The sequence below is a fragment of the Balaenoptera physalus genome, assembly GCF_965194825.1.
Source record: "Balaenoptera physalus genome assembly, chromosome: 12".
NCBI lineage: Eukaryota > Metazoa > Chordata > Mammalia > Artiodactyla > Balaenopteridae > Balaenoptera > Balaenoptera physalus.
In genome coordinates, this window is record NC_138897.1 from 89,557,443 (window position 1) to 89,570,624 (window position 13,182).

The window sequence follows — 13,182 nt, forward strand, 5'->3', positions numbered from 1 at the left end:
CGCTTTGCCCGTTTGGTTTGTCGGCTAAAATCTACAAAAATGGCTAAGGGCTGAGGGAACCTTGAGTGACTTGTCTGTTCAGCTCATGCGACATGGTATTTCACACAAATACTATCCGATGTGGAATCTAGGTAAAATTCGCGTGTTACCTCGTGAGTTGCGAGGGTGAAACAGGATGTAATTTACATCGTGTGATTTATGTAAAAGGCTTAGCAGGGTGCCTGTAATTTAATAAGTGCTCAATAAATAACTTATTAGGAAGATATATGCGTTTCAGTACTTTGAGGTGTAAAATTGGCTATTTGGAATCTGGTAAAAGAGGCTTGAAAATGTCTGGTCTTGCCTGGCTTCCTTCAACCCTTTATACACTGTTACCAAGAAAGGAATCGCTAAGCAATTACCATGGAGTATGAATAAGCAAAGAGTGGAATTTGGAGATGATACAGTAATCAACTATACATATTTACATACTTCCACTCTCAACTTCTTGACTCTATCAAAGACATTTAATTTTAAAATAACGTTTCCACACATGCAGACTGTTCCATGCCCTAGTTCTCACCCGATTTTCACAGGGATTCTTCTCAACCTGTATCACAAACTCTTCTCACGTGCGCAGGTTTTTTGCTCAACTGAGAACATGTATTATTTTAGCACCATCTGTGAGAATAAATGTTGAGCTCAGCAGGCCATGTCCTGAACTGGTAAATGAGGGCACACCCACCTAAGAGGTAAAAATGCCCACGGTTAGCGAACTCTCAGGCATGTGTGGGTGCAAACGAGCAAGACGAGGATGATAAACGATCCTCTGCAAACAGGACCAGGATTCTAAATGATCAACAGAGGTGTTTTGTGTAAAGACCCAACTGGAGATACTGCAATACTACCGCAGTTGCCCTATAAATATCATAGACTTGTTTAGTGTTTTTTTCTTTTTAAAATGTATTTTTAACTGACATAATGGATATTTAATATTAATTTTAGGTGTACAACATAATGATTTGATATATGTATATGTTGTGAAATGGTCACCACAACAAATGTAGTTCATAGGTTTGAGTCTTTTCATCAATTCAGTCAATGCTGAAGTCAAGGACCACTGTCAGGGTAATTTTTAGGTCAAAATAATGTTCAGCTGGTAACTCTGCTTTGGAAATATCTACCTGTGGGGGAGTCAGAGCTCATAAAACAGATTGCTTGGTTCAGTTATCATTTTGGAAAATACCACAACAGCTTTCACAGAGTTTCCTTCCAAAACTTCATGCTGTAATAGGTAGTGGGTACTACATGGTGCCACTTACATTTCTGTCAGGTAATACAGTGAGACATAGCAATGGATAACCACCTTGGGTATTTATCTTATGCTGAATGGGTCATAGAATGCTTTGAGATAATTTCTTAAAAGCAATTTATCAACAGACTGCAGTAGAAATTGCTATTTGGGTCTCTAGTGCTCGCTCACTTAAAGAAAAACCACTATGACAAATAAACCTGAGAATAATACCAGTTTACTACACTGGCAAAAAAGAATAACCATTTATTAAAGTAGATACAGAACACCTGTTTGCTCAGATTTTAATATTGCTTTACATATTGTGTTTGTGAAACAGTTCCTATTATATGTTTATAACCCCACATTTCAACGGACTACAGATTTATTTTTTCACTTGTCAAACACATAGTTGATAATTTTGAGAGGAAAATACATCAAAGGCATATATACAATTATAGAAGTTCTTATTATACATGTCTCATGGAAGATACATTTATTTATTACTTTTTACATATTCTAGGAGACATTCTAATGAAGATAAATAGATTCAAACTGGTTGATAAACTTCTTGTGGTTGAGGTCCTTCAGTTTATTTTTTGTGATAAGAAAATCCAAAATTATTAATGTTGAATTTCTCATCGTACATTCATCTAAAAACACAGTAAAAAAAACTTGTAAAGATTGTAGATTGGTTAATTTAGGTGTTTTATAGTGGCTTATTATCTAATTAACTGACTGCTGGGGATATCTGCTGGAGAAGGAAAAAAAAATCTGGAGAAAATTCTCCCAGTTATTTATATCTGATAAAGAAATAAAATGAAAACACAAAGAACAAAGAGCTGCAAAGCCACATGATGCTATTTCTGGCCTAGTCCATTAGGTCCTGATGAACATTTTAAGTGTTTTCTTTTTCATAAAGGTAAAAATCTGAAAAGAAAGACACATTGTATATGTTTTTTCCCAAAATAGAAATTTTACAAAAATATATACATATAATATATAAGCTGAAATTATGCAAAACCAATAAACAAAACACCATAGAAGAGTAAGTGGGTGCAGCATAGAGATTATAAAATGTCCCCGCAGCAGTTTGGGGGCTTCCCCCTCCCTTTACCTGTTTCATGATTTTATAATCACACCTAAGTATCATCAAGCCTGAAATAAAGGCACTACTGACATCAGGTAGTGCAAAGAGCTCAGGTATTTCTTTAAGTATAAAATACTTTAAATGAGTAGATGAAAATGCAAAGTGGCACATTTTTTCAACTCATTCCAGTGTCAAAGTTTAACCAAAACATCTAAATATACAAACGCAGCCTGGAAATATTTTAGTGCAAATATGAAAAGTAACAGCATAATTTAAAGTACTTAAATAAGGTACTGTGAGGGTAGGAGTCGTTCTCTGAGGTCTCCCTAGGGACAATTAATGTAATGGCATCTGGTGCAATGTCTTGTTAATACTTTTTAAAAATCAAGACAAAATCAGAGGTGAAAACTCACCTATTTATTATTCTAACTGATAAACTTATAAGGGGAGACTAAAAGGGAGATTTGTTGAAGATCAAAATATTTTCTTAGATTTGTTGATGGGGGGTCAAAAATAACATGAGTTCTCCTGAAGTCTGCACACACAATGCTGGTGGTCAGTTGCCTAAACGCTAGTGCATCTGAGAAAGCCCAGTCCTGGATGTGAGGCTTCATCAGAAAGTCTCGTCGTCATTGCAGTTGGTTGCCCAGTGCCCGAACATCTCACAGATTTCACAGTAGGGGCGTTCCTCGCTCCGACTGCCGTGGTGTGTGGAATGGGGGGGGTCCTCAGACATCTGTGCCTGGGTAGGACAATCCTCTGTGTCGTGGAGATCAAAGCAGTCACATATGTCACAGAAGAGGCGAGGTTTCTTCTTGGACTGTTTCTCCTGGTCATCACTACAAATGTTAACGTGCATAATCAGAAACTCATCTCCATCAGAAGAAATTCAAGAGACAGTATCACTTGTAATGAACAAAAAATAAGCAAGAATTATGGCTAAGTCTGGGAGCCTCAAGTGTTTAAGTACTACGGTCCACGTTTTAAATTTTCACATCAAACCATTTTCACTCTCTTGCCAGATTTGTGGAAGTCAATTTATGGCCAAATAACCACAAAGCAATTGTTTCTCCAATCCACTGGAGAACCTAACTTTTTTTTTTTTTTAATTTTACTGATGACGTATAGTTGATTTACAACGTTTTGTTAATTTCTGCTGTATAGCAGAGTGACTCAGTTATACATATATATATTCTTTTTAAAAAATTTTTATTGGAGTATAGGTGATTTACAACGTTGTGTCACCTTCTGCTGTACACAAAGTGAATCAGCCATACATACACATAATTCCACGCTTTTTTAGATTCTTTTCCCATATAGATCACCACAGAGTATTGAGTTCCCTGTGCTATACGGTAGGTCCTTATTAGTTATCTATTTTATATATAGTAGTGTGTAAATGTCAATCCCAATCTCCCAATTTATCCCTCCCCCCCCTTTACCCCCTGGTAACCGTAAGTTTGTTTTCTACATCTGTAACTATTTCTGTTTGTACCATTTGTACCATTTTTTTAGATTCCACCTAGAAGCGATATCATGCGATATCTGTCCTCTGTCTGGAGAACCTAACTTTAAAAACACACATTTATTTAGATGGAACTAAGGTTCCGCTCAGTATCGCTGGACGTGAAATACCTGTCGTAATTGTTCATGTCGTCACCGTTCCCATTCAGGGCTGCTTCCGACATCATCTCCACCTTCATCTTGAGATCCTGATTCTTCCTCTGAAGGTCCACTATTACTGAATTTAGGAAATCGATCTGATTTTTTAGGGGAAAAACAAAAGCAGATGTGTAAAATGTCTGAAGTGTGTTCGCTGGAGCATCAAGCAGTCTACAAGTACACTCTCAGGCTGTGGCTACAGAGTATATGCTGGAGTCGCAGGGGCCCACAGCAGCCGTGACTCAACCGTGTTTTACATTATGTTCACACACACACACACACACACACACACACCGTACAGAAAGCGTAACCAGTTACTTGTTACACTAAACTACAACTAAGCCAGGACTTTTATGTTCTGTAGATTTCAAAAAGCTCATGGAAATTCTCCTCCAACTACGATTTAACATTCACTTATTAGTCATGGTGGGATGGTAAATGGGTCTTCAGAGAAAAAGGAAGGCGTTCTAAAGAGAAGGCTTAAGCTCTCTTTCACCTGAGGAGGTGTGGCCATACACTAAAGGGGCAGCATTCAGGCCACCTGGGCCCAGAATTGGGGCAGTGGGATAACGAGATGACTGCCCACCAGGAGGAAACGCTCTTGTCCTAACCTTGCAAAGCAAGGGCACTTTAATTTAAAATCAGTTAAGTTTCAGGACTTCCCTGATGGTCCAGTGGTTAAGACTCTGCACTTCCAATGCAAGGGGCGAGGGTTCGATCCCTGGTCAGGGAACTAGATCCCACATGCCGCATGGCACAGCCAAGAAAAGAAAAAAATCAGTAAGTTTCTTCCCTCTTCTACAAACACAAAGGTCTCATTTCTCTTAATGTCCATTGGGAAAAAAATCCCATTTTAGTGTTAAAAAATATATCTGTGTGTGTGTATATATTCATACATACATATTCACTTTTTAAAGAAATATTTGGCCTTTTTCTCCTGCTGGGGCAGTTATGAAACAAAGCTAGGAATCACTAGCTTTGTGATTCTTTGCAGAATCTCCCTTCTGCCATTGAAGGCAAGACCCACTGAATCTCATCTCACTGCTCAAACTGTATTTTCTAAAGACTTTATCCTGTTAGCAGATACATATCAGAAAGGGGGGAAAAAGCCACAAAATGGATGTAAGTACAGTGGGAAACCACACACACACACGTGCTCACAAATTAGGAAACATAAAACAAACCATTTGCTGATTGGAAGAAAAGTGTTGGCAGTGGCAGATGAAACAAACGGAAGCAGAAAGGAAGGGGGAAAGAGAAAACATTGTGAATTAAGTTTGTGCTCATCAGACATACAAACTAAGCAGAGACAATGCTATTCAGGGTAAATTAGGCTGTGCGTTGAATCCTTACATGCCTTTCAAAGGAGATGTCATAACTAAAACAAATCACTAATGCACTGAGTTTCTCTTTTAAAGTCAAAGAAGGCTTTTGTACCTTTGAATTTTGAATGGGTTAAGTATGTCCAAAATATATAATAAAAATTGAAAATAGATGTTTGTTGCTTGTGGGCTATACGTTTCCAAAAACAGAATAGTTTGCCTCCATATAATACCATTTTTAAAACTAAGGCTATTTTGATAATTTTGGCTTTAGGAAACAGTTTTCAAGAACCCTGTCTTGGGGCTTCCCTGGTGGCGCAGTGGTTGAGAATCTGCCTGCCAATGCAGGGGACACGGGTTCGAGCCCTGGTCTGGGAAGATCCCACATGCCGCGGAGCAACTAGGCCCGTGAGCCACAATTACTGAGCCTGCGCGTCTGGAGCCTGTGCTCTGCAACAAGAGAGGCCGCGATAGTGAGAGGCCCGCGCACCGCAATGATGAGTGGCCCCCGCTTGCCGCAACTAGAGAAAGCCCTCGGACAGAAACGAAGACCCAACACAGCCATAAGTAAATAAATCAATAAAATTTAAAAAATAAAAAAAAATAAAAAAGGAGATACTGTTCTTTAAAAAAAAAAAAAAAAAAAGAACCCTGTCTTTTTAAGGTAAAGATGAGGAAGGAAACTTTTATGGAGCAATTCAACTTCTAGAAATTTATCCTAAAGAAATATTAGTATGTCTGTAAAATGATAGGTGTTCAAGACAGTTCATTATAGCATTGTTTATAATACATCTAAAAGATCAGAAAACACCCCAAATGTCATGTCAACCAATAAGGCCTGATTAAATTATGGTACACGCATATAATGGAATACCATACAGCTATAAAAAGCTAAGTGCAGATCAGTTTATGTAATATGCCCACATTTGTGTAAAAAAAAAGGAGGGGGAAAGACTGTTTTAGTCTTGGCTTGTATGTACATTTAAAAAAATCTCTGAAAAAATTAAAAAAGACGTTAATAACCCTGATTACCTGTTTGGGGGGTTGGGAACTGAGCAGGAGAGAGATAGTGTTTGGAGGGAGATTTTTTTTTTTTTACTGTACGTGTTTTTAACGTTGTTTAATGTTTAGAACATATTACTATATTACCTATTCAAAAGATTAAATGATTTTTTAAAAATAGCAAGTAAGCAAAGCAAAAGGAAGGAATATTACCTGACTCTCCTGGGCTCTTTCGTCCTCTTCTGCCTGAGTATCAGTAGTACCTTATATTAAAAAAAAAAAAAAAAAAAGTGGAGGGGGGATTTTTTAAAAAATTACAATCTTATTTCCTTGTTATTGCATTGAAAGGGCCAGTGTTAGAAACGCATTCTCATGTGGAGCCCCACATGCGCCTCTCTGAGAACACGTTTGAGGTTCCTGTCTCCTCTCTGGACCCCTCGGACATGGTCGTCCTCTCTCAGGCCGGCCCACTGCGGGGAGGAACACCGGTCACGGTCACGGTCACGGTCGTCATTTCCTCCTCCCCGGCAGGGCACCTGCAGAGGCCGCGGCTGCTGCTGGGATGGCAGCTATCACCCACTGTCTTATATAAACTCCTGCCGATGCTCAGGCCCACGGGAAGGTCCGGAAGTGGGGACAGGCAGGCGCGCCCCTCTGCGTGGGGCCTCATCCGACTACCGGCGGGCGAGCCCGGCACAGAGCGGCCCCGTCGGCGCGGCGCGGCCGCCGCCTACAAAGCGCGCGCCCGCCACGAACCCCGCGTCCGCGGGAAGCAGCGGGGTCGGGAGGAAGCACGTGGCCATTTTACCTGACGAGCTGCTGAGCTGCCTCTTGTTTTCTTTGAGTTGAAGCTCCAAGTTCTTTACCTTGAGCTCAAGCTTCGCCTTGTCGGACTCTAGAGACTGAACAACTGCGCGCAAGGACTTGGCGGAGGCGTTCTCTCCCCTGAGCGCTGTGACCTGAAACACAGGCTGGGCTTAGCTTCCGGTCGGAACACAGACGGGTACCGCCAGGGTCCCCGAGGTGGTACTCTACCTCATTCCTCAGCTTTTCCAGCTCTGCATCCTTTTCTGTGAGTAAGGCACTAGTAATACTGATGGATTTCTGCAAGGAAGCTTTTTCTTCATCTGCGTCTTTTATTAGCTTGGATTCTCTAAAAGATCAAAGAGTTAAAAATTCCAGAAATGAACCGAGAGAGCGGTCAGTGTACAACTGTCCTAGAACAAACGCACAACTTTAGCTAATATACAGGGAGAAAGTATCACGGGGAAGTTTTACAGGGGGTTAAGGCTATTATGCTTGCAGAATGTTACTTGAAATTTTACTTACTGTGAGGGGAGAAAAAGTTTACCTATGCAGAGACATGCCAGAATCTGCATATCATTGTATCCGTTTGAATTTAAAGAAACAAGTTAATAACTTTGGAAGACGCATAATTAAAAAACAAGACTGTTACACCCCCAAATAATTACTTTAAAAATCTAAGCCCCCCCAGATGAATTCTGTTACTTCTTGAATAAATCATTACCAAGCAATAACAACAATTAAAATACACACATGCAAAGCGATTAAACAGATGTCATGCAGAGCAGTTTTATGCTGGAAGTATCGATTGGTTCTCACTAATTTCAGTAACTTTCAGCAAGTTCCAAGAGTGTGTTTTGGAGATCTTCTGGGCCAAAACAGTAGCAGAGATTATTACCACTATTCAAACGGAAGGATTATTACTTTTCGTCCATAGACTCTGAAGAGGACAGACATTAAGTTGCTCATAGAAATCAAAGGTAATGACATAAAGGCTAGAACGGAAATGTGAAGATGGATTTCCAGGTGTAGAATGGAAGCCAAGGGGCATCTGGAGGGAGAAGGTCAGCACACGGGATGTATGTTCTCAGGCCGACCCAGCACTTGGTTATCAGCACAGGGACGGGGGCCGGGCTTTCCAGGAGAGGAGAACATTTGTCTTGGAGTCAGGGGAGTGGGAAAAGAAAGGGAAAGATGAAGGGAAGACAGGGGAGGAGGGCAAGACACAATAGAGACAACCCCAGAGGGCAGGCTACTATGTGTTTATAAATGTGTGAGTGTATTTAAATTTTCGTGGTGAAAATTCAAACGTGCCAAGGTCACGGAAGCCAAGGAAAGACTGAGGAGCTGTCACAGATGGGACAGCTAAATGCACTGTGGTCTCCTAGACCGGATCCTGGGAGAGACAGAAAGATATGAATGGAAAAACTGGGGAAATCTGAACAACGTCTAGAGTCTGGCTAAGAGTACTGGACCAATGTTACTCTCTCAGTTTGGATCAAAGGACCAGGGGATGTAAGATGTGCCCATGAGGGGAAGCTGGGTGAAGGGAATGCGGGACCTCCAGGTACTACCTTTGCAGCTCTTCTGGAAACCTCAGATTTTGAAATAAGAAGTTTTTAAAAAATGACATGCAGTGTGAAACAAGAGGAAAAAAGACCTTGTATCACAAAAATATTTGGGGAAAACACAACTGGAGAAATATTTCCCGGCCGCCCTCAGGCCATACAACCTACTCATCTGCATCCACATAGAGTAGATAATCATCAGTGAGAGTTCATGGCTTAAACCACAACAAACCGAATTACTCCCGGTTCTATTAGAAGTAGCTGGGTGAGTGCAGAGCATGTTGTGGTTCAGTTTGTCATCGAACCAACTGGAGGGATTGGAAACTGAGGCCCAGGTTAGAAATGGCAGAATGTATGTCTGGTTAGTGAGACCCAAGATATCCGGCACACGAATTACAGAATTCTCATGGTTTATGGTAAATTGAAATTCTATTCTACACAAAGATGAAAAATATAAGTGTTGTATTTATCTCATTGTGTGGATAACACTCAAACCCCAGAATAAGTAGTAAGAAAAGAATCTGAGACTTACAGAAAATGTCTTGAACTCAACACCCAAGCATTATATGAATACTTGATGCTGTTAAATTACTAACTGCATAACACCTCGCTAGGAAATAGGATCCTGTTTAAGTAAAAACAACAACAACAAAAACAAACAAACAAACAAAAACCCCCAAAGATTTAAATGAAAGGAATGTACACAGGCATTTTTTCCAGCTGGGAAGTAAATATCTGATTTTATCTAAAGATTCAATAACTCTTGGGCTCTTTAAGTTTCTATTAAACTTATTTGGTAGTTCACTCTATTATAAAAACCGTTGCAAGAGATTCACTTGTAAATCCAACTCAAATTTGAAAGACGTGATTTTACATGTTTTTACTGAGAAATACCAGGATTTGGGGGTTAACGGATTTAGATTCCTCTGTAATCAGGACTCTAGTTAGTCAAGCTCTCACAGGTTGTGTTAGGGAGGGATGAGGCCGGCATCAGCCGGCAGAAGGAAAAAGGAGCAGGTATCTTTGCTTATCGCCACATACGTCCACCCTCTAAGTGAGGCTGCTTTCTAAGAAGATGGCAAGCAGATGTTTCTCGTACAAAAGTTATCAAAAGATGCGTGGTTAAAAAAGGGATCTGAAAAAAAAAAAAAAAGGGATCGGACTTGCGATTTGTACACCAAATGAAGGGACAACTAGGCCTCGGCAGCTCATCTCTGTGACAGGTCTTCAGTGTTAGCATCTTCGGTGATTTCTAAGCCCAAATCCCACCGTGCAAACCAAGAGGGGCTAAATTAAACCATTTATGCCAGCATTACTGACACCTGAGTCACACATCACATTGACAGTAAGGCCTGTGTTACTTTAAAGCCACGCTGGCCCCAGTGACTTGGCGTTACTAAAAGTATCAAGAAGGAAAGATAAACATAACATGAAAGAAGGGTTATGGGGGCCAGAAATCTTTCCCCCAAGGGAACGTATTACCCAGATTCTTTCCTTACTACTTACATAAGAAAGAAATTACAGTAATGAAGCAGATACCTTAAAGTGTTACTGGGCAAGCTTTAAAAATGCAAGATAACAAGAACCAAATATTAGGAACATGAAGAGAACTGCAAATGCAGTAAGGAGAACTCAATTTGCACTGAAGTTCTGTGCTGTATATAGATATAAAAAAGATATGTGTGCGTGTGTGTGTATGTATATACTGCTGAGAATATTTTACAAAACAAAAGCAAGACACAGAGGGACAAAGGCAGCCAAAAAATATATACAACAATTTTGTTTACTAAAAATATATGAAATTTATTTATTATAACGTGGATAGACTTTCTTTAGTCTTACCATTAAAGACACACAGATATAGCAAAGGAAGCAAGAGTAGGAAAGGGAAAAGAGAGGGGTGAAATGAGCATTGATAAGTAGCGCAAGCTGGAGACAGTCAGACAGTTAGCAACCCACGGTGAGCTGAATGAGCTGGCGTGGCAGTGACCTCTTCAGAACTGGTGGACGGGACCGTCGGCCAGTTTTCCTTCCTGACAGGAGTCTTGCCTTGACGCCCACAGAATTAAGCCTGACTCTACAAGTCCACAGCTAAGATGATGGCTCTGGAATTCCTTCTAGGACATCAAAAAGCCTAGAGAAGAGAGGGGAGCCCAACAGGTTCCCAAATCTGCCGTAGGCTCTCTGGCCAGAGGGACACACTTCTCTACTTCCATCAGTTAGAGCGCTCAAGGTTGGCTCTACTTTATCTACTAGACGTGTTGGAACCTGTTCTGAAAGAGGTTTGCCTAACTTGGAGACCACTTTCCCAAAGAAATGATTACATTTTTAAGCTAAGAGAAAAACTTACACTACGTGTTGCTTGCAATTCGATGCTAGATAGCAAAAAAACAGAACAAGTACAAGAGGGTGATACTGATTTCTTAACGATAAGGAGTTTCACCCTACATCAGGAGTAAGTACTGCACTTCAACATAATGAACAATAGAGTTTGAATGAAGCCATCATATACTATGTTGACTGTGTATGTTCAGTTCTCACCTCTAAATTAAACTGTTGGCTAAGATCTCAGTTCTTGCATGAACCACTACCTTTCAAATATCTTCCTGATTTAAGTTCTTTCTAGATTTTTAAATTAAGAAAGTATCCAATTCTTTTTAGTACTCTATGCTACAGGTACTTAACTATTACACACATAGACCTACATATGAATCCTTTACCAAACTGACTTTCAGAAGGCATTTAAGGCCCCCAAAATATTAGCTAAAATATATTTTTATTCAGATTTCTGAAAGAGACATAACTTTCTGTGAGGATTAATTAACAATTTGATTAAAAAAACAGTTCTAAATATAAGAAACTAAGTTTTAACATTTTTCACTCCCAGAAAAATTATCATCTTTATCCACGTTTATTGATTAAAAGAATAATTATCCAGGACCTAAAATGGGAGCAGGGTGAAATAAGAAGAGAGGAATGGACAAGTACCCAAATTTGTTCTTTTTAAGCCGTGAAAAAAGTCACATGTCTAATCACATTTTGAGAGGCAGGTAATTCAGTCAAAGTCACATGAAAAGGACTAACAAAGCAATAGCATCTTTATTTTTAAAGAAGATTAAAAAGTAAAAATAAATAAATAATAAATGTACAATGAGAAAAGACCCCTTGTAAAAATCTTAAGTCCTGGGTCTTGTGCCTGCATCTGAGTTCTTGGCCAAGTTGCCTAACTTTGGGGGTTTTAGTTTCATCATTTTTAAATGCAAGCCCCACCATATATTTCAGTGGTTTGTTCTGAGATATGAGAAATTTGTGAATTACAAGGGCTACATAAATGCAAAGGGATACATCAGTACTCACACCAGCCTGTTTTTATTCATTCCCTTGTCAGAATGCCTCAGGAATAAGTGCTATCAATTTTTTCACATACCCTTGACAACTGCATACATGGGGTTCTTTCTAAAGAAACAAAGCCTTATTCATGGAAAATTAAATATCCCAAGGCCCCCACGGGTGGAGCTGTGCTTGTACCTGGGCCCCAGGTTAAGGCATGGCAGGCCAGTCACCACAGCTCATGGGCACTGGGCGAACACCTGGCTGGACCAGGGGCGTGGCAGTCATGAAACACACATGCATTCTGATGTGAAACTTTAAAGAAGAATGAGTCTAAGGATGTCTTAAAAAAAGAAAGGAGGAAGGCACCCCTGAACTGAGGCCTAATTTCCTTTAGAATGGAGCTTATGGAACCCAAGTATCTTTGTGGGCTAAATAAAGCCCTCGACTCTGAAGCAACCGCCATCCTGGCAGGAGGGACAACGTCAGCATAAACGCATGCGTCAGTGGTCAGTAAGGGAGACTTCCTCTGCTCTGACAAGTAAGAATAAAATGCTCTGCAAGACCATGAAGGAATTCTTTTTTTTTCTATTTTATTTTCTTATTATTTTTTAATTGAGGTATAGAAGAATTCTTGATTATACTATTCCTAAAGGTTTATTTTTCTTTTTGTAATTAATAAGACAAAAACGCCTGTCTCTGTTGTGATGTACTCTACAGCAAACCACTGTACAGGCTGTGGTTCTTAGCAACAGTATACACTATGCCTACTTGGCATGCAGAGTAAAGCAGAGAATCTCTCTAGACACAAACTGCACATTTTAAAAAAGCAGACAGAGACCATCAGAAAGCATAAGCATCAGGCTTCTAAATGATTACTCCTGGGGGCCCGTTTATCCTTACTCAAAAGTACTGGAAGCTTCCATGTGAACAGCATTCGATTATCATCAAAGAATAACAAATAACAAAGCTCTTTTTAAGAAAGTAAGTAGAAACATTTAAAATGTTTCCCATTATTATTGAAAAAATGAAATTTTTATATAACTGAATTTATTTGCAGATTACTCTAGGTAAAATTATAGTAGTTTAGTTACTGAAACTAGGAGGTAAGCAGTATAATATGAGACAATCTAA

At 39.7% G+C, this 13,182-nt stretch overlaps 1 protein-coding gene across 5 annotated transcripts in view; it reads right to left on the reverse strand.

Moving 5' to 3' along the window:
* Positions 1-1,492: 1,492 nt before the first annotated feature.
* CLIP1 (CAP-Gly domain containing linker protein 1) overlaps positions 1,493-13,182 on the reverse strand; it is a 125,239-nt gene continuing 113,549 nt past the window's right edge. For all 5 annotated transcript variants that reach the window (XM_082418005.1, XM_082418004.1, XM_082418002.1 and 2 more), the window contains 5 exons: positions 7,382-7,499; positions 7,155-7,305; positions 6,560-6,609; positions 3,996-4,120; positions 1,493-3,199 (listed from right to left, as the gene is read on the reverse strand). In XM_082418005.1, the coding sequence (XP_082274131.1) occupies positions 2,974-3,199; positions 3,996-4,120; positions 6,560-6,609; positions 7,155-7,305; positions 7,382-7,499 (670 nt within the window). In that variant the 3' untranslated portion in view covers positions 1,493-2,973. The remainder of the gene's footprint in view (positions 3,200-3,995; positions 4,121-6,559; positions 6,610-7,154; positions 7,306-7,381; positions 7,500-13,182) is intronic.